Source organism: Falco peregrinus, chromosome 2, assembly GCF_023634155.1.
Source record: "Falco peregrinus isolate bFalPer1 chromosome 2, bFalPer1.pri, whole genome shotgun sequence".
NCBI lineage: Eukaryota > Metazoa > Chordata > Aves > Falconiformes > Falconidae > Falco > Falco peregrinus.
Window position 1 is genome coordinate 73,293,528 of NC_073722.1, and position 25,382 is coordinate 73,318,909.

The 25,382-nt window shown below is 39.0% G+C and overlaps 1 protein-coding gene across 9 annotated transcripts in view; it reads right to left on the reverse strand.

The window, feature by feature from the left end:
* Positions 1–25,382, reverse strand: part of PDLIM5 (PDZ and LIM domain 5) — a 132,951-nt gene that overhangs the window by 41,100 nt on the left and 66,469 nt on the right. For 4 of the 9 annotated variants that reach the window (XM_055794542.1, XM_055794544.1, XM_055794545.1 and 1 more), the window contains 4 exons: positions 19,332–19,371; positions 17,588–18,012; positions 12,410–12,582; positions 10,809–10,845 (listed from right to left, as the gene is read on the reverse strand). In XM_055794542.1, the coding sequence (XP_055650517.1) occupies positions 10,809–10,845; positions 12,410–12,582; positions 17,588–18,012; positions 19,332–19,371 (675 nt within the window). Of the gene's footprint in view, positions 1–7,683; positions 10,160–10,808; positions 10,846–12,409; positions 12,583–12,893; positions 12,912–14,945; positions 14,963–17,587; positions 18,013–19,331; positions 19,372–25,382 lie in introns of those variants that run through there. The other 5 variants (XM_055794551.1, XM_055794548.1, XM_055794550.1 and 2 more) reach the window with 5 other exon arrangements.

Below are 25,382 nucleotides of genomic sequence, written 5' to 3' on the forward strand. Positions count from 1 at the left end.
AGCAGTACTTTTCTAGCACAGAAGCTTTGAACCAACAGACAAGAAAACAAAGAAAGCAGGAAATATTGACAGAAAGACAGCACAATACCAGACCGCATTAAACATCGGAAAGTTATGGGATTGTAGGTTCCCAACTCACAGAGACATCAGGCAACGTATTAGCCACCTGAATACTAATACAGAAAAACACAATTTTGATTTCACCCACAAATAAAACTTTCCCTTTATCAAGTCAGCATTCAGCATCTATCACCCTTCAAATTCCCCATCCCATACTCTGTCTTGCACCCCTTAGTCATTCCCACTGAACCAAGGCCCAGGACACTCCACGGGGATCCATCTAAGTCTCCATTGTGCTGACAGAAAGAGCCCTAAAGGTAATTTAACTTCTCCTTTTTTTTCATAATAAATAATAAACATGGAAAAATTTGGAATATTTGCTGATATAACTTCAGCAGGTCTATTTATACCACCTTTACCAAATGCAGCATGCTCTTCACCCCCTTTTCGTTTTCCCTACTTATTATCTGGGTTGGGAAGAATGTGAACAGGCAAAATAAATAAAAAAATAAAATAAAAAGTGAAAGATCAGACTGGCTCTGGAATTATTTCTACAGTGGTGAATTCATAACTCAGGCTCTTGTCTTGAAATTTCAAGGTTATTCACAGGATTGCTGTGTATTTTTTTAAAATCATTGCAGAAATCAACAGAACACTTACACCACTATATTTTTATACCACTTCTCAGATGTAAATGCAGAAATGCTGCCTGAAAATCTTGCTTATACCTAGCAGTCTGCTGTACATACCTTAAAAGATTTACCTTGTATGACTTACAGATGATTTAGACTGACAGCTTGAGATTTTATTGAAAGAATTTGTTTCACAAGTAGGCAGAGAAGCTTCATGCCTGCCCAAAAGCAGCAAGAGAAGGAAAGTCATTACTCAAACACTTATTACACCTCTGACAATGCTAACTGACGCTTGAGAGGAGTTAATTTAAGGACTTCTAACAGCTCTCTTTAACCATAAAAAAAAAAACCAAACCCACAGCTACGGTTTAATATCCCAGAGTGTTAATTACTGAGGGAAGCACTTACTTTTCCTATTGATGAACACTGTACTCTGGATGTCCCATCACTACACAAGTTAATGCTACTGGACAACTGAAAAGTACCCATTTTGTAGCAAGGGTGAGTAACAATTGAAAGGCAGGTGAATGAAGTGTGGAATATCAAAGCATCATACATTACGTGCACCCTGCTGTGCCTTTCCCCAAAAACCTTCTTCCACACTTTGACACTATAGATCCAACCCACATCAGCAACTGCTGACTAAGACACCTTCCAACCAAATCTCCTGCCCATGACTGGTTTCTCCACCTCCATCTAAGGGCCACTTTAATTATTTTTCTAACTTCTGTCTAGAAGCTACTCAAATTTCTAATCACTATGCAAACATCCAGAGCAGCATGAGGGTCAGGAGACACTCTGTAAGCTGCTCCATCTTGATTACATCATCACAAAAAAACCAACCAAACAAACAAAAAAACACCAAAAAAAACCCCCACCAGGTGAAACTGTATGTAAAATTATAGTAAAATTATAGTTTCTGCTTGTGCCTGTTTTAATGCAGCTTGCTCAGATGTACCTGGTGGGAGCAGGAGACAGCCCAAGGGCCATTTCCACAGGCAGGGCTGCAGCGGTGGGCAGGGGGAGCTCGGAGGTCTGCGTGGCCACAGCACACTTCACTGGGAGAGGAGGTGCTGTATCAGCTGTCAAAAAGCTTGCTGCATCTGCAGCAGGCAACTCCACCGTTATTTTCCTAGATGATGTTAATTACACAAGTAATTATAACAAGAAAACATACGGAGAAGAAACCTCTCATTTGCTTTAAAATATCTAACTGTAACGGACAAATCTTTCTAGCTGGCGTTCTTGCATCTTTTGTAAGAAGAATGAGTAGCATACATAAGGATGTTTTTTTTCTTTCCCTAGGAACAACTTACTTATCCCTGAGGAATCAGACCATGCTGAAACTGACTCTTTGGGGCATTTTTACAGCTGAAGCTTGACAGCTTAGAACTAGGCTTGTTTAACACAAACCCAAACTATTTGGATAGTTTAAAGTAGTTACTCAACAAGTTTGGACAAGAGCACAACCAGCATATTAGAAATTCCACCTAGTGTAAGCAGATGACATTTTAGACCCTGTGGCTACTTTGGCTGCTGGTATTTAAAACCTGAACAACTGCAGGGGGGTGAGGTGCACACTTGGGTAAGGCTTCCAAAGGGTTCTCAAACACAAGTTCTCTGAAGTAAAAGAAAGCAGAAGGACAAGCAGCATTCACCACAGGAAAGCAGTATTTTCTCCCATATTCTGCTTCCTCTTGCTTGTCACCAAACCAAGGCAACCATAAAAGATCTGACCGTTTTAGTTCAGTCAGTCTGAGACCTCCACTCCTCTCCCAACCCATCGTTCATCTGACCATTAAATGAGCAACTCCTGTCTTTGCAAATTGCCTTTTGCATGACCACCACAACCCAGGGAAGTCACCTAGGAAAACAGATACAGAAACATCAGATCCACCACAAAAGGAGATCTGGCCGAGTTGAGGAGCATACAGCATCACTTACAACAATTCAGGACAAACCAGGGATATGCACGGATTATGCCCTTTCCTGCATCGGCCCTCAAGTTCTCCAGAACTTCATACAGTGTCTTTGCGAAGCTTTATAAATTATAAAAAAGACTTTGAAGAAGGTGAGGGGAAGGGGAATAAATCCCACTGAGTATATGTTCCAAAGGGAGAGCAAGCCGAGTCCAAATATTCATACGTACATACTCATTATATTTCAATTTTTCACTTGCTTTGGCAGTAGCTAGAAAAAGAGTAAGAAATTACTCTCCAAGATTACAATTTCTGCAGAGAATATTCTTGGCTATCCACTAATCGGAAAGTACACAACAAAAAATAGGATTACTACCTACTATTTAATACTAAATCTTTGTATTTATGACTATCAGGAATAATTCCATTAAAAGAAGATAAAAGTAGGTCTGTACAACTGTAAAAAACATGTCTATTAAGAGCAACCCAACGACTTTCTGGCATGGGATCTGCTTTATATATTTCTCACAAAGTGCCAGATTCTGTGGTTTACATGGTCTAAAGTTGCCAGAGTGACTTTTTAAGGTTACTGTTTGCAACTTTCTGGAAAGGCTGCAATTGCTCTTAAATATTTCACTCTTCAACTTATAGGAGAACATCACATATATGAAATTGAGTAATAATACACTATAAATTACAGTAGTTGGGTATACTGCCATATGACTAGTTTAGGCTTTCAATAAAGAACTAAAACTACGATAAAAAAAGCATTATACTTTACATTATGAAGTCTGCCTTATAAGCAGTGAATCTAACTTTAATCCAGTAATCAAAACCAGATCCTTCATACGTTTCACAGCAAGCTCTTTCTCCTTCTTGGTGGTTCAGTAGTGGGTGGTAAAAATCACACAGAGCTTCAGCCAAGAAAAGATGAAGCCGATTAGGAAAATAAAGACCTATGCCAGTCACTGATGATAAATGTGGGGGTTTAGTGGCAAAAGCAAGTCTGCTGACCTTTGGATGGCCCAGTTCTGCTTTACCTAAAATCTGATATGGCACTCACCAATTGCTCTATATGGATTTCTGATAGCTAACATTGTAAAAAGGGGATCTTGGAGATCAGCTTTGGGCACGTTTCCCACCTGAAAGTGTTATACAAGCCGTGACATTGGCTCAGAAACAAAACGTAAACATCAAACATAGTTGCTACACGGATGACCTCTTGTTTCAGGAGAGAATCAAGACTACAAAGCTTTGTCAAATAATTTACGCTTTCCTTCCCACACTCAGTGCTAATCCTTCCTTCTACAACTCTGCAGAAGCTGCTTAGATTGCTGCCCTTCTTGAGTAGAAAATGCTCATCCATCTCCTTTTTTCACTATTTGTATAAACACTTCAGCTCTCATCCTGAACCACCATGATTATAGCTGTCCTTTTTGATCTCCTGTGGCTCATTTTAAAGCTGTTCTCTTGCTAGGTTAATTTTGCCAAATAATAAACTTAGCGCCATAGGTCTTGAGTGAGAGTAGATTTAAAATTTCCTTTCCCTGGACACAGATCCAGAACTAGAATTTAGAAAGAATTCCTTAGTAGAGTTCACTACTAGTGACAGTAGTGAGAACACAATAACTAGAAACAGGAGAAGAGAGTTGTTACATCAGTATCTGCAAGGCATTTGCAGCTCAGTAGGTACAATCATACAAGAGTTTCAGTGGTAGACATGAAAATCAATTATTGAAGTAGTAATTCTCCCCCTGCCCATTTCATCCCAGGAGTTCCGCTTAGGAGCCACACACCCCCCACCCCCCCCAAAAAAAAACAACAAAAACAAAAAACAAACACACAAACACACACCACCAAAACCCAGACCAAACCAAAACCAAACACAAAATACCACAACACAAAAAAACACAAAACCCAAACCAAACAAGCCACCACTATTGCCATACACCTTTTGCATGTACTTTTCATCTTTGGTGACCCATAACTACCCCGCCATCTCCTTCCCGGGATTTAGAAGGACATGCTGCTGAAACCATCAGAAACAAATCTTTTCTATATTGGCTCAAACCAGATGTTACCATGAAGGTACTGGCTGGCCAAGCAAACCTCTATCGTCACCCACTGCCCCTTCCTGCCTGATCTCACATTAGGGCGTGAAGGTACCCGCTTCTCCCAGACACCAACAAAACCTTCAAATGACACTGCAGCAAACCAGGCTCCACTTTTTCTTGCAAGGTTTCACCTCATCCCTCTCAGCTGATTGACACTACTGCTTTAAAGGGGAAACTGTCTATCACAAATCTTAGTAGTAAGCTTTTAGTTGCAGAAAGCCCACACAGGCATGGCAACAGCATATTCCTGTATGCTTCTCGAAAGGACAAGTGTCTGCCTAGGGGCCTGGCGGGACCAGGCACTGATCATTCAATTCTCCTTTTTAAAGGAACAGCTTTGATTCATGTTTTAACTTTGTGCTTGAGCACGAGTAACAAACACTAGCCATCTGGAATTAAAAAACACTCTCGCACTATGAAATACAAACAGTCACAAAATGTTACTGACCTTCAATAACATGATCACAACTCTCCAAATTACCATCGCTGTCTAGTACTTATAGATGACCTCCCAAACACCACCAATGTGCCAAGATAAGTGCCAGTGAAGCAATCCAAGGCCAATGACAGCAAATTTGCCAGATAATCATTTCGTTTTCTTTGATTGCATCATAGCACAGCACAGTGTTATGAACCAAGTAATCCACTTGTTTAAAAATATTTTATATTCTTAAAGGCACTTTTCTGTGTGTTGAAGAAATCTGAATTCACTTTTGAGTTGAGACCACTAAAAAGTTACTCCATCCAGGTGACAGGGTAGGCACCCATGGACAACATACTGACACACACTAAACAGTCTCTTATTTTAACTGGTATCCACAAGACTGTTCATCAATCTGCTCAGCTTCATTTCATTTCTCTTCTGCCCGCTCCTACCATTTCAGGAAAACCCCTAGTCACGGCAGATTGATAAAGTTTATTTTAAGTGAATGACAGACAACCCTCTCTCCCCCAAGACAGACAAATCTAGGCTAGAATAACATATAGATAGATCGTCCACTGACTTTAAACCCTCTCTGAATGATTTACCTCCCAGGAACTGCTGCAGCAACGTGTTCAGAAAGTCTGGGAGAGGGGACGCTGCCAGGGGAGCACCCTGCTACCAGCAAAGGAGTGGTGGCAGGTTCTGGTCTCGCACCATTTTCACTCCATTCACAGAAATAAAACCAAAATGGAGACACACAGAGAAAGAGATTTTTAATCCACATTGAAACAGTATGCTGAACAGGAGATACTGTTCATGGAAGTGTTAGTAAAGTGGGGCGGGGGGGGGGGGGCGGAAGTGGCATTTACAGCAAAATACAAATAAGAGGGATAAACAATGCACAAAACACTTAGGAAGAATCACATTTTTAGTGAAGGCTGAGAAGTGTTCTGCTGCTTATAAACACAGAAAGCCAAGTTGCATTTTACATTTACAAATTTGGAACACATATTTAGTAGCGTATTATGTGATGGAAAACTTAACTTTTAGGAAATACTGGAAAAGAAACAGAAGTGCTCATGGGATTCACTCCCTAATTTTTATACACTTTTTGGTGCAACTTTTTTTAGGGTGTTAGATTTGTGGAGGTTAGACAATGTATTTGTCAGATTTTTTTCATATCCTTTCTTTTTTTCAGTTGTGATAGGGGGAAAAAAAAATCTAGAAAATGTTGTCTTAAAACCCTCTACTTGAAGGAAAGCACCCATCAGACATCTCATTGTAATTAAAAAAAGTAAACTATGACATAGATAGCAATCACAGCCACAAGTTTTGAGCAGACTACGTTAGCCACAAGTATAGGCACTACTGCCTATATATATATATATATATGTATATAGATAGATAGATATATAAGCACTCAGAATTAAGTATCTTAATAAAGTAGAGTGCCTTAAATGTTGAAACTTATTGAACAGACTTGGGAATGACCAGGGAGCAGACCTCATGGGTGGTAAAGGTGTGGATGGAAATTCTGGTGCAGGTGGCATCTCCAAAGTCTGGGGAGCTACAGAGGTGTCCTGGGTTGCTGCTCCGTTAGGTAGATCTGCAGGTATGCTTTACAGATATTTATGGCATGAGGGGGAAAAATAAACACATGATTTATGACAGGTTGCTTTCAGGACTGATCAAGAGTGGTACAAATATTTTCCAGTGGCTACAGATTAGCTAAACTAGAAATCTGGAAAATCCAGACACATCTTCACTCATGACAATGAACTGACTCTACAATTTAAGGCCAAAGCCAAATCTGTACCTGGTTGCTCAAGAGGAGATGATTGAAAGTCAACATCTAAAATACACTTGGAAATAGGGTGCTGCAGAATTAGAACTGATCAGTTACTAAAACACATAAAATTTACATAAAGGCTAGACATTGCTTTTCTAAGCTTTAAGTAACTTTTTTAAGAGTTGTAATTTGTATACTTCAGTGGGGGCTTTCCATTTCTATTTCCTGACGTTCCAGCTGCTGAAAAATCTATCCTATCCATACAAAAATTCTTAGTGAGTTACAGTTTAGGGATGAACAATAAAAAAAAAAAAAAAAAATCTACAGGGCACGTGTCTTGGATAATGCTTGGCTGAAAAACTGTTATTGAGTTATTTATCTGTAGATTACTGATGGAAGATAAGTTTCTATTTCATTGTTTGCCATATTCATCCTTCTAGGTTTTAATCTTCTAAATGTAAGCTTATTCATTTATATCAAAAGCCAGTCAGAACACTTTTTTCAGAAGATCAGACTTAGGCTGGGAATCAGACACAAGCTAGGGTATGTTATCCACGTGCAAACTGAAAAGCTGTTTTGGAAACGGTTACAAAGTCCAAAATGTAGCATCAACAAGTGTGGTACAGTGGGGATAATTGGCGAAGAGATGACATCTTTAAAGCAGTAAATGAAATTCATTTCACACATTCTTAGAACGTTTTTGGCACTGGCGAATTGTTACTATGAATTTATAGCAAACTTTATTATATTTATAATTTTGGTAGCCCTTCTCAAAGTATATGCATATCCTCAATACATAGACTCTATGACTACCTATGTTTAATTTTAATCAAAACAAAATCTATGCTTTGGATTATTTAGAGAGGCTTTTTCTTCCATTTCTTGCTGAAGCAACTCACCCTTCAAAGAGATAAGGGCTGGCAAGATAGATAAACAAAACGGTATGCTAAATAACAATGTGAAGATATTCTCATTACCTAGGAAAATCTCCAAAACACAAAAATACTTGAAGGTTAAACCATTCTGCCCTTACAAAGAAAACTTTACAGAGTCTAATTGATACATTTCATAGTTCTCATTGCATCGATGAGCTACAGAGAGTCTAATTGATAACCTTTCATAGTCTTCATTGCACTGATATCCCTCTGAAACCCCCACTCAGCAGAACAATTTTAATACACTACTTCACATTCCTAGTTTAATACACAGTATTCAATCAAATGTGGCGTACGTGCACTCAGTAACGCACTTGGGTTTAGTGACACAGTACTCACAAGTTACACGATAGTGGGGGCAGGGAATCAAACTGATGGCACTTCTCATCAAAACAGTCTTTAGTGAAATTACTAAAGTGAGTGTTTTCCCATACTGCCCCTAAGGGGTTAACCCAAAGGTGTGTAAGATGTCATATGCCTTGGTCCATCATTACCAGTGCAAATCTAATTGTACTTAATGCTGTGCATTGTTAGACATCCACATGGGTGACTGTTAGTGTTAGATAACTGGGCTATTACCTGAAGGCTCCATTTTCTGTTTGGCTTTTCCTAAAGATAAAATGACAGATACCATAAGCTACTACTCTACTGTATACCTGTATAAACCATCTGAAAAGGTAACACAAGCTTAAAATGCTTCCAGAGGTCTCCTTTCAGTTTCTGAGGTTGAGCAATAAATAAAGAACAAAACAAAAAACAAAACAAAAAACCAAGACAAGTCTGCAGAAGCATTTGCAGTGGACACCAATCTGTTCACAGGACTAATCCCGTCAGAAAAGCTTGTAGGTCAGCTGCACAAACTACAAGCCAATTGACATGGTTCTCATTAAGCAGTTATGAAAGATTGGGCTTTTATATGCGCTTTACAATTCACCTTTGAGGTTTGAAACTTCTGATTCAATAAGCATTGCAAAAGCCAAGAGCAAGTTTCACTTAGTAGAGTTCTTACTCCTGTAGCCCCCCAAAAGATCAACAATTTTATTGATTTCTGCAAATCTTGTGTGGGCTTTGACACATACCCCATTTTTAACATGATCAGGAACGCTACTACTATGATAGTTTTGTACAGCTCAGATTGTTTCTACTACGCAGCAGTGATCCAATTCTTTCTCTTACTATCACCTGACGGTGCAATGAAGTCACAGCTCCGTGCACGAGAAGACTATTCAAAGAGTCAGAGAGACTCAAAAGAAAAACAGACAGAGCTAAGATAAAAGCAAATTTTATTAAAATACTCTTCAAGCTTCAGAAAGCATAAATTAATGATGTGTAGCTACTATAATACATTATTTTACAGGAGAACCATAGGGCCATGAAGCTTTTATAAACACAAGAAAAGAAAGCCTATGAGCTTCACTCTGTAATAAAATAAATACTACTATCTTGTCTTGTTCGTGTTAGAAGATTGTGTTGAAGCTCTTACAGGTACACAGCAACATTCTGCTCGATTTTTTCTAAGTTTTCCATAATATGAACATATTACTAATCTAAGCAGCGGAATATTTATATTGAGCCTGCAATTCAATTCACAACATTGGAAATATTTTTTTTTATTTGCTTAAAGGCAGTCTGTCTTCTTGCTGTACCTTGTAAAACATTTACAACCACTCTAAAATTGACCTGCTGAAAAACCAGTGAAATCCGCGATAATTACCTGGTAAGTACAATTGTTTAAAATAAGTGTATACAGTCCCTCTTTGTCTTCTTCCCCCAGCCCCAAAATCAAAGTAATACAATTTCTTATTCTTTTGTTCATAATTTTCTGCTTTCTAACAACCTACAGTAACTCAAACTCAGCAATAGAAATTAATCCTTTAAGGCAAAAAAAGTACTGCAACAGCCATCTCCTCCCCCACGCTGGGAGAATCAACCACCCAAGTTGTTCTGTTCGAAATACTCTTTTTTTGTCAACTAGTGATTAGCACAAAAACATTTTCATCTTGTTTTTTACACATCAGTAGGAAAGTGTTAGAAAAGTATAGAAAAGGCTAGAATTTCTCTTGCAGTAAGGCTAGTGAAATAAGTTTTCTTTTTTCTTTTTGGTTGTTTTTTGTTGTGGGTTTTTTTTTTTTTCCAAAGCAGATGGAAAAGAAAGGAAGTGTTTGTATTTTGCTTTTGCAACTTGGGTAAAATCACTGGACATTAAGAACACGTGCTGAGACTTCATGGTGCCAGTCACGTAATTTTGTATATTTGGGGCTAAAGACGTGGATAGGAACCTTTTCCCTGTGGAAAGAAGCGACAGAAGAAAAATAAGAAAGAAAGAAAGAAAGAAAGAAAAAAAGAAAAACTTTGTCTTAAGCAGTTTCACAAGTGAGCATGCAATCTCCATGCACTATTCCTATCCACACATTGCCTTCCTCTCTGTCAAAAACCTGGATCCAGTGTTAGGCAAAGTCAGTAGAAAAACTCCCACCAAATGCAAGAACCATTGGATTTGGCCACTGGTTGGTCCTCATTTTGAGGTATGCTTATGCCAAAGCCAGGAGACAGCTGACCCTCATTCACAGTCCAGAACAGTAATACTTTCCAGCTATGCCTTGCAATCTGATCCACACTCACAAATCAAAAACGCCTATTTAAATTTAGGAAAAGGAAAACATGTCGACAGGCTGACCTCGTACAGAAAACGAAATCAGTCCAAGTTTATGGAAAATCTCAAACTCCTGCATAAACATTAATACTGGGCCACACCAACAAATTTTAAAAGGTTGGTCTACTCAGAAAATTTTTTTTACATGCTGAAGTAGAAGGCAAAAAAAAGAAACAGCATTTTTTCAACACCCACGTGTCACTCAAATGCACCAAACATTATCAGTTAAAAATTCAGACATGCAAAGTACTAAAGTAATAAAAATGTAAAACATCAACTCACTTAGTCTTCTTTGCACCTTCATGTTCTGGTTCTTTCACTGCAAGAAAAGAGAAAATGTTTATTTTCTAAGGTACTGCACCACTGTACATGGAGGTTCTCCCCTGTGCCAATGCATTCACCACAGCAGGACATTACAAGGCTCATTAGGACTCCTGGGTTCTGAACATGCCCCAACAGACACGGGGTATGTCCACAAACCTGAGGAGCTCCTTTGCCAGCAGGACTGCCGAAAGGTGGCTCTGCTGCTCTCTGCCTCTGCCCTTGGCCCGCTCTCCACACTAGCATTGAGGAAGGCAAGTTGAGAAGGGGAAGATGAATGGAAGCTGGGAGGCATTTCTTTTGGATGACCATCCAGCGGGTTTATATCAAGTGATAATCCAAACGTCTGTTTGCAGCCAGGCTGTGACCCGCCAAGGTGCTAGAGGACTGCACGTGGGGTAATGTAAATTCCCAGCCCTGATTTTAGGTTCGACAAATGTAGTGGCAGTCACTTTCTTACAACATTTCTCAACACGATTAAATCATCAGTACTGGATGACGTGTTATTTGATGTTTTGGTCTCACATTCTGCCCTTACGAGGACTAATGAAGGGAATCCAAAGACAGACAATGATCCATTAATACACCAGCACAATGCAGAGCCACACAACAATCAGGTAACTGTCCAAGTCCAGAATATTCATCACACGTGGGCAATAATCCTTGTTTGGGGAGACGTTATCATTGGCAAGTAATTCTACCAGAGAATCAATAGCCGATTTAAACAAATCTGCACCTGGGGAGGGGGTCCCCAATTTCCTCACTGCCTTGTTTATTGCAGCACTAGCTGTGAAAAGCAGAAAAATGAAGTAATCACCTCTACATTGGCTGACTCAGTCTGAACACGACTGAGCCCAAATCACCTGATGGCGCTTCTGGTGGCTTTTACATGACATTACAGATCTCAGCCAATTAATTTTAATTAACAGTATAATATTAAAGTTTTACCATAAAATTATGACTGGAAATTACCTTCTCCATGTTATCTGTTTCATCTACAGTATATGTAATCACACGAGGATGGAAACATGACGTGGGAATAAAATGAGCAACTATGGTTTTATGCTTCTGATTGGTTAAATTATTGCAGATCCCATGCCTTTGAATGACACTCAAAAATTTTCTACATGCCTCACAACGCCTTATTTTAACTGGAACATTGAATTTGAACAGAAACATGGCCATTTTGGTGATACGGGGAGGGGGGGAAGAAACAACGAATACGTGTCTGCCAAAGTCTTTGGGAGGAGAAATGGAAATCTTAAGATTTATCTAGAACGTATTAATATTCGACTCAGTTGGGAATAATGGCCAGTAACGTGTATGTCCAGAGCTATTTAGCAATTGCAGGAAGTTTACAGAAATATTTTCCTACGACAGTCTTCTCCAACCTTTTCCCTTTTAAAGAGCTCACCAAAATTCTGCCTACTGGATTTACTTTCCAAGAAGGAAAAAGCAAGAGAGGATACTGAATCCTTTACTGTTACCCCTGCCCCCAGCTTTTAAAAACATCTGTCTGCCTAAGGCCATTACTTTTATTTCATTTACACCAAACTACTCACTATGATCAGTGCCAGTGATTTGGGCAAGGATGCGGAAAGAGCGGGACTGGGTGGTGCCCGTCCGGGGATGCCAGTCTTCGGTGTCTTCAATCAGTCGCTTCTTGCTGGCATCACTGTGGGTGGGTGTGTGGTAAAACTCTGTATAGGTGTCCACAATGTGCTTCCGCGGGGGACTGCATCAAGGAGAGGAGACAGCAGTGAACAAAAAGCTTGAGAGACCACCAGGGCTGGGGTAGCTACAAAGACACGGGCAGAACTGTGACTTTTCCCAGCGATTAAAGGCGGCTTCTGTGTTTGGGTGCAGATGTGCAACAGTGAGCTCTACAGGCACACCTGAACAGAGATTCAGTTCTCTGAACCAAGCACAGCTTTATAATCACCCTAACCCAACTGCAATATTTTAACTTGTTCCCTGCTGGAACATTTCACATTTGAGACAGTAAAAAACAGTATTACAAAGACATTTACATGTTTAAACCTTTACCGTTTAGGTGGGTTTTTCCTTGGAGATGACAGAGTAAGACAGCAAGAGAAAGTTTCCCCAGCATAAACAGGAAAACGAGAAAAAGAAAACAAGAAAAAAGAAGTCAGAAAGTTGAAACAGAAGTGTAGCGTATTATGCCAAGGAATTAGTTTTGTGGGAAAGGGCACTGAAATCCAATTTAATAGCGATATTGTCATTCTGCTACCAGACCTGCAGCACAGAACTTCCATACTTCAATTAAACTCGCAGTGACTTCCTCACAGGGATGAAAGGGGAATTTGTTTTGGTAAAGCAGGGTAGTTTACTTAGTTCTGACCAGGTGCCCCTCAACAAACCCTCCCCTTCGTTCATAAGGGGCAAAGCACCAGTAGCGTGCGAGGCCACCCAGCACATGCCAAGTCTTTTGCACTTGGCAAAACCTGGATCAGAACCAGCCCAGCCTTAGAAGCCTAGACAGTGATGCTCTGGAGCATAACACGGAGATCTTAATGCTCGATACCCTCCCTGAAAATCAAAAAACTGGGGTGATGGTTTTATCTAGAAATTTCCCCCACAGAAACCTATACGCTGTTATCGATCCCTCCGCTAGCAGACTGCAAGAATACAGGATTTTAAAGTTTTGTTTTTAGTAAGCAATGTAAAGAACAAGTCATGGCACTGATCAGTTTAGGAAAAGAGAACAGAAGATTCATACTATATATATATTACTCCCAAATTCTACGTCTGTTATCCCAAAGCATTAATCTTTAAGACCTTTAAAACATTCATTTATTTTTAAGTAATTTACAGGCAATTAACTGTACAAAACTAGCTCCTAAGACAAAACAATTCTAATAATAATTAAAAAACAAACAAAACAAAAAATACCAAAAAAACCCCCAAACTTTAAAAGTCACTTGTATTTTTGCCACTACTTCCCCACTGTACTTTTAATGTCCAAAGTATTTCTGGTGAAGAAAGGTAGAAAATATGAGTGGTAATGACGTAAATTATTGTCAACAAGTAAGAATTAGGCCCATTCAATGGAATGCATTAGTAAATGCTTAAGATTAAAAGAATATTTAATACTTGAAAGAATTATGTGAAAGGTATCATACAAAACTGCATCAAAAGGCTGAGTTTATTGACACACAGCATTAGTGAAGTACGTATATCACATACCAAAGTTACTGAAGAGGGAGAGGTACAGAAACAAAGGCAGTGGTATTTCCAGGATGGAGTAGAAGTAGTACAGAGAAAAATCAAGTAAAGCATCAAAACAGTTAATAGCAAAAATAAAAACTGACAATTAAAGCAGTAATTAAAGGTGTGAAACTACATGGAAATGTCATTATCAACATGCAGTTTACCACATTCTAGCAACTACCACAGTGAAATAAGTAGTCTTTCACATTTGTTGAAAGTGGTATGATAAACAAAATATCCTGCTGACTTCTCTTGTGGATCCCCCGGTCCCTTTTTTAAGGCTAAAGTGTCTACTAGTAATGACTCGTTGAGGCAACAAGGTGGTGCCAGAGACAAAGGAAAATTCCACGAGACAGGCTCTCCCTTAACCCAGCCTTGCGGCAAGGGGAGAAAAATGCCAATAATATCTCATTCTGTTTATCATCCCTAATAGGTATAAATCACAGTATACAGATGTTACTTGTGGTTTTTTTGTTGTATGAATTCGCTATCCAGCCTTTCATTCCATAGTCCTCAAACCATTTGTGCTTTTATACTGTATTTCACCATTTACTAGTTGTATTACCAACACCAATTAGCCATAGGTGCACCAAGAATTTATCAATACACACAAACACCAAACATATGTTTTATGGAATAAAAAAAAAAGCCGGAAAATGTAACACAGTGACAAGCAAGATCACTTCATGTCCAATGCAGACAAAACCATTTACTACGCTAAGAAGTTACTAAGAAAAGCCGAAGCTGTTTTGCAAAATTTAAATATAAAACTCTGTAAGAGCCATAATTTTGCAAAACAAGAATACATGCTGGTTATTCCAACAGGAAGAACGACCATAATTCAGCTCCAGTGCTGTTGATACTAACTTTATCACTGTTGTTATCTGCAAGGGAAAAAAAAAAAAAAAAAGTATTTGATGTGTTAATATGTTCTTTGCTTCTTGAAATATTAAAGGAGTTTCCAAATCCAAGCTCTGGTAAAGCCATATATCATGTAAGTCAAACTTACAATCATCAAAAGAACCTACAAGGGAAAAATTTAGCCCAGCTGAGCTTAAATTGAGTAAAGTCTGTGGACGTCTTACCTGTTTTAAGCAGCAGGCACATTTTCATGCAAGAGCTGGCAAGAAGGTCTCAATAAAAGTGTAATTGCACACAGCCTACTGACGGCAAATTGCTTTCTTTCTGAGCCAGAACTAAACAAGGGAAACAAAACTTCCTTCCCCATCCTGAAGTAAAGTCAAATAGTTTGTATCCTGAACGTGGTTTGAGGGGAGTCAAGAAGGGAGGAAATTCTGAGTACAACAAGGTACATGTCTGAAGAACTGCATTTACTCAAAAGTGTTACCTATGAACAAGATAGAAGCTGTCTTATTTTCTAAAAAAAAAAAAAAAAAAAAGAAGAAAAAAGTAATGCAAAGCACAGAAACAAAATGGAATTAGACTGAGCGATTATTCCAAAAATCAATGTTTCTTAAATTTCATGTCCAAATGTTTTCATTTTAATTGGGGCGATAGTTAAGCATAACTGTAGAAATGTATTTTTTCTAAGTAAAACTAAGTAGTGTAGCAGCAAACCAATATAATCACTTTAGAGGTTTTTGTTTGCTCTTTTGTTTTCTGTTTTAGGATTGCAAGACAGTTAGCCCAAACACACTATTGTAAGGAAGGTGGCAAAATAAAGTAGGTTTTTACACTTCTAAATGTTTTCAGGCTTTCCCAAACTAGATCTGCAAGGCTGGCAGTGAAACAGGGATTTCTTCACCTGCCAGCTGTGGTACTCTTCAGTCAGTATTATTCATCCCCTCACCATAACACAGGGCACATAACGCTCACCCAGCCATTCTATCTTGATTGTCAAGTGCTTACTCTATGCCTGCAGCGCTTCCAGGAGACATAATTTTGTTGCTATTGTTCCTCTTTTTCAGTACTAATTGCTGCTTTTGAATACTCTTTACTCACTTATTTGCTAAAATAGCATTCTTGGAAAGATAAGAGATGGTTTCTTGAAGTGTATTCAACAAGTCTACCAGCATTGCAAGTCCTTGGGATCTCCAGATTTCATCCCACTTCTAGGCAGTGTGGACGCCTGCCATCATCTGTTTAAGAAAGGGCTGGAAATTACCATGACAACAGTATAAATGCATACAAAAATTATATAAAATGCATACAGACTGCATTATATGAGTCCACATATGGAAAACATTCATACTGCAATATAAAGGGAATAGGTACCTAAAAAAAGCTTTTTTTCCGCATGAGAAGCTCAACTGAAACTGCAGTTTATCCTGTATCCTAGTTGATGTCGATGTTTGCCTTTCTGTAGGGTTCTTCATACACTTTATATACTGAGAGAACAGCAGAGGCGAGAACCTCCAGCCCTTTTCCTTTGAGGGATGGGAAACAGTAACCACAGCTTTTAGGTTTTAAGCCCAGGTTTGACATTTTTGTTACTTAATTCAATCCGCCGGACGATGCTGCTGGGCACACAGGCCAAGGGGCATGGGACCGCTTGCACCCAGCCGCCGCCTCTCCCAGTGGTGCAGCAGCCGCTGGGAACCATCCCTGGGGCACTGCAGCTCCCCAGCCCTGCCCAGGAATTTCTGGGAGAGCCCAAGGTGGCACCGGCCAAAAGCATGCTGCCAAAACAGGGCGGCGCAGGTCTGAGTGCCCAGGATTGCTGCTGGGCTCAGTTTAATTCACTAGTCTATTATTTACTTGTCTAGATGCTACACCAGATACAGTACAAGCCTTTTATGTGGCCTTACAGTTCCTTAAATGTTAGGTGTCCCGCATCCACTTAAACATAAACAATTACACTTGAACATGAAAACTGCTCAAATTTTGAATCTGTGTTGCTTTTTTAGGGTAAAGGTAACATTTAAAGGTGAGGTATTTACTTTATAATGGTGCACAAAATCTGCTTAACCCTGACAGCTTCCCTTAATGCATCTTAAGGTTTCTTGTGTGTTGTGCAGAGAAATAACATGACATCTGGCCCTTTGGCTCCATTCTGGGACCTTTATTCAGTGGTCCTGCCGGCACCACAGTTGCTCTCTCAAAGCATCTCGTTCCCAGCCATCGCAGCACCCGCTGACCCTTCTTGCCAGACCGCTCTGCATTTTGGAGTGCCTGCTGCTTTCAGCAACTATATCAAGGAGTCAAAATACACAGCGAGACACGGACATTGAAATTAACAGCCGGCTTGTTGTAAGGTCTGGAACACACTGCGATACAACCCATTGTGTAAAGCGTTTTGTGGTCCTGATTCAATTTAGCTGTGACACTCTACAGACTGACGTGTCACTTCTGGAAAAAAAATAAAAAATAGTCAGCACTGAAAGGCTGGCTCGGTCCTTGGAAGCATGGCTTTTAAAATGGGAGCCTTTCCTCAGAGATTCGCTTCTGAGGCTTAAATGACTCCTCCAAGCTTTTGCTTAGCCCTTAAACAAGCCCGGCTTTTTTCCTGCGAGGAAAGACCCTCACAGCAAAAACAAAATCCCACCTACCCATTTTGCTGTTTAATCTCCCCCTGGTTTTCTCTGAATCCTCGTCGCGGCCCCTCAGCCAGATCCTGGGCGCCATCACCGGCCGAGGCGCTCGAGGCGGCATTGTGCGCGACGGGCTGCCGTGGGACATTAACTGCAGGTTTAGCAGCGCTTGGCGCAGGCGACCGCTGCTCAGCGTTAGGCTTGGCGTTAACATGCAGTCCAGGTGCAGCAAACGGGGCCGGGGCGGCAGCCGCCGGGGATGGAGCTGCCGCCTGGGCTGGGGTGAAGGCGGAGGACGGTGATGGGATGGAGGTGACTTTGGAGGAGGTTACAGCTCCAAATGGCCTCGGAGTCTTATTATAAGCCACGCTCGCCATGGCAGTGACTTTGGGTGCAACAGCAGAGGCAATGGGCACAGGCTTAACTACTTCTGTAGGTTCTCCCTATGTGAGATGAAAAACAAAAAAGACACACACAAAACCATGCCAAACGCATGCACATTCCTCAGCAGGGATCTTCCCAGCTCTCAGGGGAGATAACCCACCTAGCGTGAAATGAAGAAGCACAGAAGCAAGCTTCACGGAGACTGTAGCCGTGAGATGTACGGAAAAAAAACAAGCCATGCGTTTTTAGGAAAATGATCCAAGCATGCACGATCAATATGAAATCCCATAACGCTAACTCCTCTCATCATACCCAAAAGAGACACCCCACAAATCAAGTTCAAGAGACTGAAGAATCACTCTATTGTAAAACCCACCAGGTAACTCATGTGGAAAAAATTAGTGTTTTTTTATTAAAAAAAAAAAATCCACATTCCACCTCTCAAACCCCATTTGAGATATACACATTCCTCACACACAAGCATCGTGGACGCCTGTACACACACACAGCGTGTATCGATCTGGGGACAGGGCCGCTGGGAGTGGAACCAGAGCACTGGAGCTCATTTATTAGAGGCCAGTGCTTCCAGGCTCAGTGAACTTTTCCAGTTGCACTCCATCAGTGTGCTCCAACATCTTCATATACACTTGTCAGATCAAAACTCTCAAAAAAATGCAAAATTTTCTTTCCTCCCCAGGAACTATGCATTACCATAGCGGTTCCCGAACTGTGGCCTTTCAAATCACAGTCAGCAGAACAGTAATATACTATACAATCTTTACCTCCACTGGAGAGGATTTTGAAGTACAGGCCATTTGTAAGCATTTTCAGGTTTGCAAACAGCCTTCATATCAGAAAGGGGGGTTTGAAACTGTTACTTGAAAACAAAACATTAGAAGAATGGAGAACAAATAATTCCCCGGAGCTTTAAGGAAAGTGAGGAGAATTGTTCTCTGAAACTGTAGTATTTAGATTAGCTGCTTTCAAATACAAAGATTTCAGTGCCCATTAAAACTAACAAAAAAACCTGCAAACGAACCCCACCACCAAAAAAACCCTACTAAAGTTTCCCACTTTGGAACAGAGTAAAAACTTCTGCAATGTCTTTCTAAAAAATGTTCCATGATCTGGAAGATAACTTTTTTTTTTTTAATAATCATTTGCCAGGTGTCTCAATATTTTTTTGAGGGGTAGGGGGAGCAGAGCAGAAATCACTTAAAGATTCAAATACCACAATACTTTTATGTAAAACATGGAAATCAGGCGTGTTATATTGAAAGAAAAGTTTGAATGACAGTGCTTATCAACAGGGTTTGACAGATGGGTAATAACAGTTAGTGCCACATGCTACATTTCTTGGTTGTGATGATGAGCATACCTTTGGTACATGGACAAGATCAGGTTTTGTAGAAGCCACTCTGGAAGAGGAAAAACATACACATAATCATAAAACCCAAGTTATTTTATGTTTAAGCATTTCCCTGTTCCAGCTCACCACATCCACCCACAGATATATAAAGTATTCCTTTTTGTTTCCTCTAAAAGAAACAAGAAGCATTCCAGTCAAACCTACAGCGTCATTGTTAATATAAGGAAAAGGCAAACCCAAACTTGATTAATTTATCCAGATACAACATTAGGAACTCTAGCATCTCTCATCAAGTACTATTTGATTTATAAATTCATAATACCGTATCACCAGTTATGAGACTTCAGCTTCAATTTGCTTATTGTTTTCCTTCCTTTCAAAAGAAACTATGTCACATAACTCAAAGGCTTTGGTCAGATAAATTGTGTTTTAAATATACCATGAACTTTATTCAGGCTTAAAACAGCTTCCTTTTAGAACAACAACAAAAATCCTTCTAAAGTACTTAGCAAATTAAATAATACAAACATTTGGCACAGTTTTTGGTCTTCAAAGGTAAGGTTAGTGTCACTTGAACTCCACAGCAGATGGCAAAAAATTTCTTTTGAACAATGGATGCATTGAAACTGCTATGGGGTGGTGGGAAGGAGAGGAAGTATCGCAATGGAAAGGATTAAGAAGATAAGGTATAATAAAATCTTTCCATTCTTTAAGTGAACTGGCAACATGTTCAGGTAAAGGCATCTCATTTGGTTGGTTTGGGATTACTTTTTTTCCTGATTTGCATATACTTACATGCAAACATACAGACACACACACAAAATTAAAAAAAAAAACAAACACAAACAAAACAAAACACACAAACCAGCAAAATATCTGACATTTTGTCTGCAAACATTGCTGCTTATATACTTGAGTCTTTTCATGTTGTTTCAGTTGAAAAGTGGCTTCTTGCCACATTTCAAAACATTTCTGGCCATATTTGGTAGCTGCTCAGAAAAGCTGGCATCCTTAATGAACCGAGAACCGGCAATCACATCCTGCCTGAAATCACACAACCTCGGCTTCCGACAAAGCTTCTAAAGAGGGGTTTGAATCACTGATGCTGGATTCTCATTTTCAAAAAGATAATTTGTCAGGGAGGCAAAAAGATTTATTTAACTGGAGATCAGCTAACAGAGGCTACAACTTTACACACCTGTATTGTACAAACCAGCTTTTCCATTTCTACCAGGAAAACATGGAGAGCTATATTTGGATTAGGCACACTTGGTACATTTAACAACTTTTTTTATTTTCCTTTTTTTTTTTTTTTTTCTCCTCCATTGTTTTTGGTTTGGTTTTGTTTTTTAAACTAATTATGTTCAAAATGTTTACTCCTTCTGTGAAAGCCATTTGGCCCTCAGGGCTCATCAGATGCCAGCAAAGCAATCCTGCTGCAGGTCCAGTAGCCAAAAAGGGAGAGACACAGAATCCACACACTATGCGGGGGAAAAAAAAACCCAAACACAAACAAAAAAAAGCAGCGCACAAGATCATCTCCTGCACTTTGCCTTCACCATTTGTGCATTGCTGCTGACACACATTATGTCCACATCAACAGTAATTCTCAACAGAGAGAGGGTTTTGTCTGCTCTGAGGAACAGGTCTGTGCTCCCCTTTCCCACAGAGCGTGCAGCCTATGAGAAGGGTGACCTCCAGCCCTCCAAAGCACTGGGGTGCATCATTAATCACCCTTAATTGCAGAGTTGTCAATTTGCACCAACAAAAGCAAGAAGAGGAAAAGAAAGCCAATACATATGGAAACTTTTCTTTCTTTTTTAAGACCAGAGTTAGAAGGAAACATGCATCTCACTCTGTATCTTAGGTACAATTATTCCAAGTAACTTGGAATGTTTTATGTATTTATTAAGCTGATTTAACAGTAAGAAATAGAAAAATATTCATTATTCAAGTCAACTACCATGTTTCATGCTTGAGAAAAAACAACTCTTTGCTAATGCTGGACCTTGTCATTTCAGTTTCATAAAAGGAACGTACTTAAACCTTTTTCTTTTTACAAAATAATCGAAATTGACTTTGCAATGCATGAGATTGCTCTGCATTCATCAGTACAGCAAAATGATTTCAAACCACTATTTCAAGATGACCTGAAAACAGTCTTCAAAAACATCATACAAAAAGAAGAAATGGGAAAAAAGGGTGAAAAAAAGCCTCGATAACTGAAAAATTCCCAATGTTCTTTTAACATCGGAGTCACACAGCATGACATTACTTTTATTTCCCTCAAACATACTTGAAACAAGGACATAAATTTGTGTGTCCCAGACATACTGGAAACAGTTTAACTTGGCCTTGTTGACTTCAGGCCGTAATAGGACTAAAAATCTGTGATTTATCCCATATTGTGTAAAGAAAATGCTTGCCCAGCAAACTGAGCCACCAAGATCTAAATCTGAAAAATGCACAGTGGTTAGACAAGACAGTACTAAAGGAAATGCGCACTTAAAGCTGAACAGCAAAACACAGCCAACACATACATTTAAGAAAATACTTCCTTTAGGGCTATTTCCCTTAAGATTTTGATAGATGCTACTAAATTGCATAGCAAAAAATAATTAAACTGGAGAATCTTGTACATTTTCTCAGTTAGCACTTTGTTTGCCACCTCACAATTAAACATATTAGGATTTCATGCTGGTTTGGTCACTTTGAAAGTGTTATGAATAGCTGACTGGAAAGGCTTTCAAAATGAGATAACACACTTGCTCTTACCATTTACTAGAAAAGCAGGATGGCTTAAAGCAGGCTATTTTCTAAATGATTTAAAACTAGCAGTTCAGTATATTAGCTTATGCAATATTTTCAATAACATACAAACAAAGCAAAGACATAAAAGCTCAATATAAATGCTTACTATAAACAACTCACACAAAAGACCTTGGCAAATGGTTACAGTTTCTAGCTTCATACGAATTATTATAGACAACAAAAATAGAAGCGGCAGCCATCACTTACTGACAGCCCAATACTGAAAAGGAAAGCACACAAAGCTTTTTCACAGGCTTCTACATCAAAGATGTTTAGCCTTTCATTAAAAAACCTACCTATATTTAGCCTGTATAAACAGTTAATTTCAACCAAACATGATCAAATTTGCTCTCTAAACATACCACAGGCTGATAAATACTCTCATGACATTTAATGCAATTCAAAACATTCCAACTTCCAGTGCAGCCTTATTAGGAAAATGAATTAGTCTGCTCTTTGCTGTAAGCCCTGTGTCCAGCAGAAACTATTCATTCTTCAAATTCTCCTTTTATTCATTCCTCTTCCAAGTATTTCACCCATTAAAAAAAAAACAAAACCACAAAAAAAAAAAATGAAAACCAAAACACAGAAGCAATTCAACACAACTCTTCTAAAATTACCGATAACTGGAAAAATCCATTAATAAAGCTAAAGCTCCAGTATTTCATGCTTCTGCAATGAGTACAACTTGATACATCATCTCCAAAGACCCATCATCAACAAAACCACTGTAATCTCAATAATTAGCATTATGGAAATAAATACAATGCAAAGCAGGATATTTTTTTTTATAAGTCTCAGCTGTTCTGTGTGTACAACCATACGATAGAGGTCCAAACCCTCAGTCAATAAATCCTAAAGCTTCATTGAACCTAAAATCCAAGAGGTATTTTGCAGCCATCTCTCCTCTAAATTCCATTTAAAGTCCCACCATCCCCAGATCTTCTGCTCCTTAGTAAAGGGACTATATTGTATTTATAACTTAAAAAGCAGATGCCGAACTCAATGAAAAATTCACAAGATACTGTGTTTATGAACCCCTCTATAAACAAGGGGAGAAGAAAATACCAGTATCAACACAGGTACTGCATTTGGGGTTTTCACATCTCTGTAACTATGAGGATTGCTCATAAAAGAAGCTGCAAGACCTTCATGAAACCATTTAGGTTTCATAAATTAATTTTATGAATTTTATATAAATGAATTTATAAATTAATTTTATAAATTAATTTATAAATTAATTTAGGTTTATCATTAAAAGATCTTAAAGAACATTGAGTCGAACCACAACCCCGACACGGCCAAGTCCACCAAACAAAGTCAAGGCTGGAAGATTTTCCATAAAATTGTATTTGCTGTTCTGAACTGAACCTTTTTAATAGAAGGAAGGAAGAAAGGATTTCTGCTCACCCCCACCCCCATTTTCAAAACTGACTCCTTTTTCCCAGCTGATCAATCAGGATACAGGTTTAGGCAGCAGATAGTACATCCCTGAAAAGCTCCTGGTCAGATCTTCCTTCTAAAAAACTATTTTTTAGTTTTGCCATTGTAGTCTGCAGTTCTGTTGGTTTGCTTCATTTTATTGATAGTGAGCTGACAGGGCAGAAAGCTAAATGAATTTGCTTTTTGTAAATTAGCCAAATCATGGGGGGAAAAAAATGACAGGCAGAAAACATTTAACATATATAACAAGCCACGACTTTCACTAGGGGTTATCTGAACAAAAACAAATGCAGATACAGTTTAAAGTACAGAAAAAAGAACAATCCAAATAAATATATTTTTTCCTTTAGACCCTTCTCTATCACAGACATAATTCATTTCTTACCAACCTTGTTCTGACTCACAACAATAGAAAAGCAAAAACATTCTTAAGCTTGCTTCTTGTTGCAACTCATACACCATCAGAAATGGCTGCCTTATATACACTAATATAACATACAACTACATTTCCCACAGTTTTGTGGAAACATACACACTGCCCTGGGCAACACCAGTCAGTAAATGAGCACTTCAGCAATCTTGCCAGGACAAGCACCAGTGGCCTTGAAGCTGAAAAGCTCCCTCACATCCCAAGGCATGGCAAAGCATTAAAAATTATTGTTAGGTACTACTCAATAAGTACTGGAATTTGTTGCAGTCATTGCAAAAAGGAGATTACTACTTTTTTTTTTTTTTTCCCCTTAAGAAACACGGCAATGTTTTCAAATCTGTATTCCAGTCACCATGCTTGCTAACATCCCAACCGATGGCTCTCAACATTTCTTAAGTCATTTTCTTTGTTTTAGTTTATTATGTTAGTATTCATTTAGTGGAACATACCAAATTATGACAAATATGGGAATATTAATTACAATCAAACAATGCAGACAACAGTGCTCACTGCCCACTTAATGGAGCAAATGGCAACTTCAAACCAGCAATACAAGGGAGAGAAGATGGGATGCATAATGGTATTTCAGATACCATACATCTCCAAGGGTCTTGGTACGAACGTCTCATTCTGGAAATTAATTCTTACATTACAAATGTACTCTTTCTTCTCTTGCCCTACAAAATGCAGCTCATAAAGTTATGATAATTCAAACATTAAGATGCAAACAGTGGGAGACGGTTGTCTCAGCATGAACAAAACATTGAAAAGAGTTTCTGTGGATGCTCTGTTTGCATGTGAAAAATTTCAGAAAAGGAACTCTTCAGCATGATAAGCCACTTTAAACAGCTTATAATTTTGGGGCTTGATGCCCTTTGGTGAAGTATGTTTAATGGAGTACACTAAGAATATTGGTATTTATTTCTTAACATAGTAGTACTTCGAGATAATACTTAACGCCTTACCTCACTATATTTAGCCTGGGAACATTAGCTCATGAGTCACCCTCAACAGATTCTACACTTTCAGTAAGTTTAAACGGGGAGAATTAACGTAATGTGCATATCAGCATTTTACATATGGTATATAATACCTTTACACCCTCACACTGTGCACTCCCCCAGCACACCAGATTACAGTGAAGCACTAGGTCAGGTAAAAGCAAGAAAAATTATGTTCTTGCTTTACTGGCTATTTGATATCTGGCCAAATCAAACATACATGTCCCCCTCTTCAATTTAAATAAGGTTTGGGATTTCATCATTATGTGTTAAAATAAACAGTGCTGACATTTTAGGAGAGAAACAAGCTGCCCTCTGCTTTGGTATTCCTACCCACAAAGGATTAGTTGTTTTCGAGACCTCCCAAAGGCAACC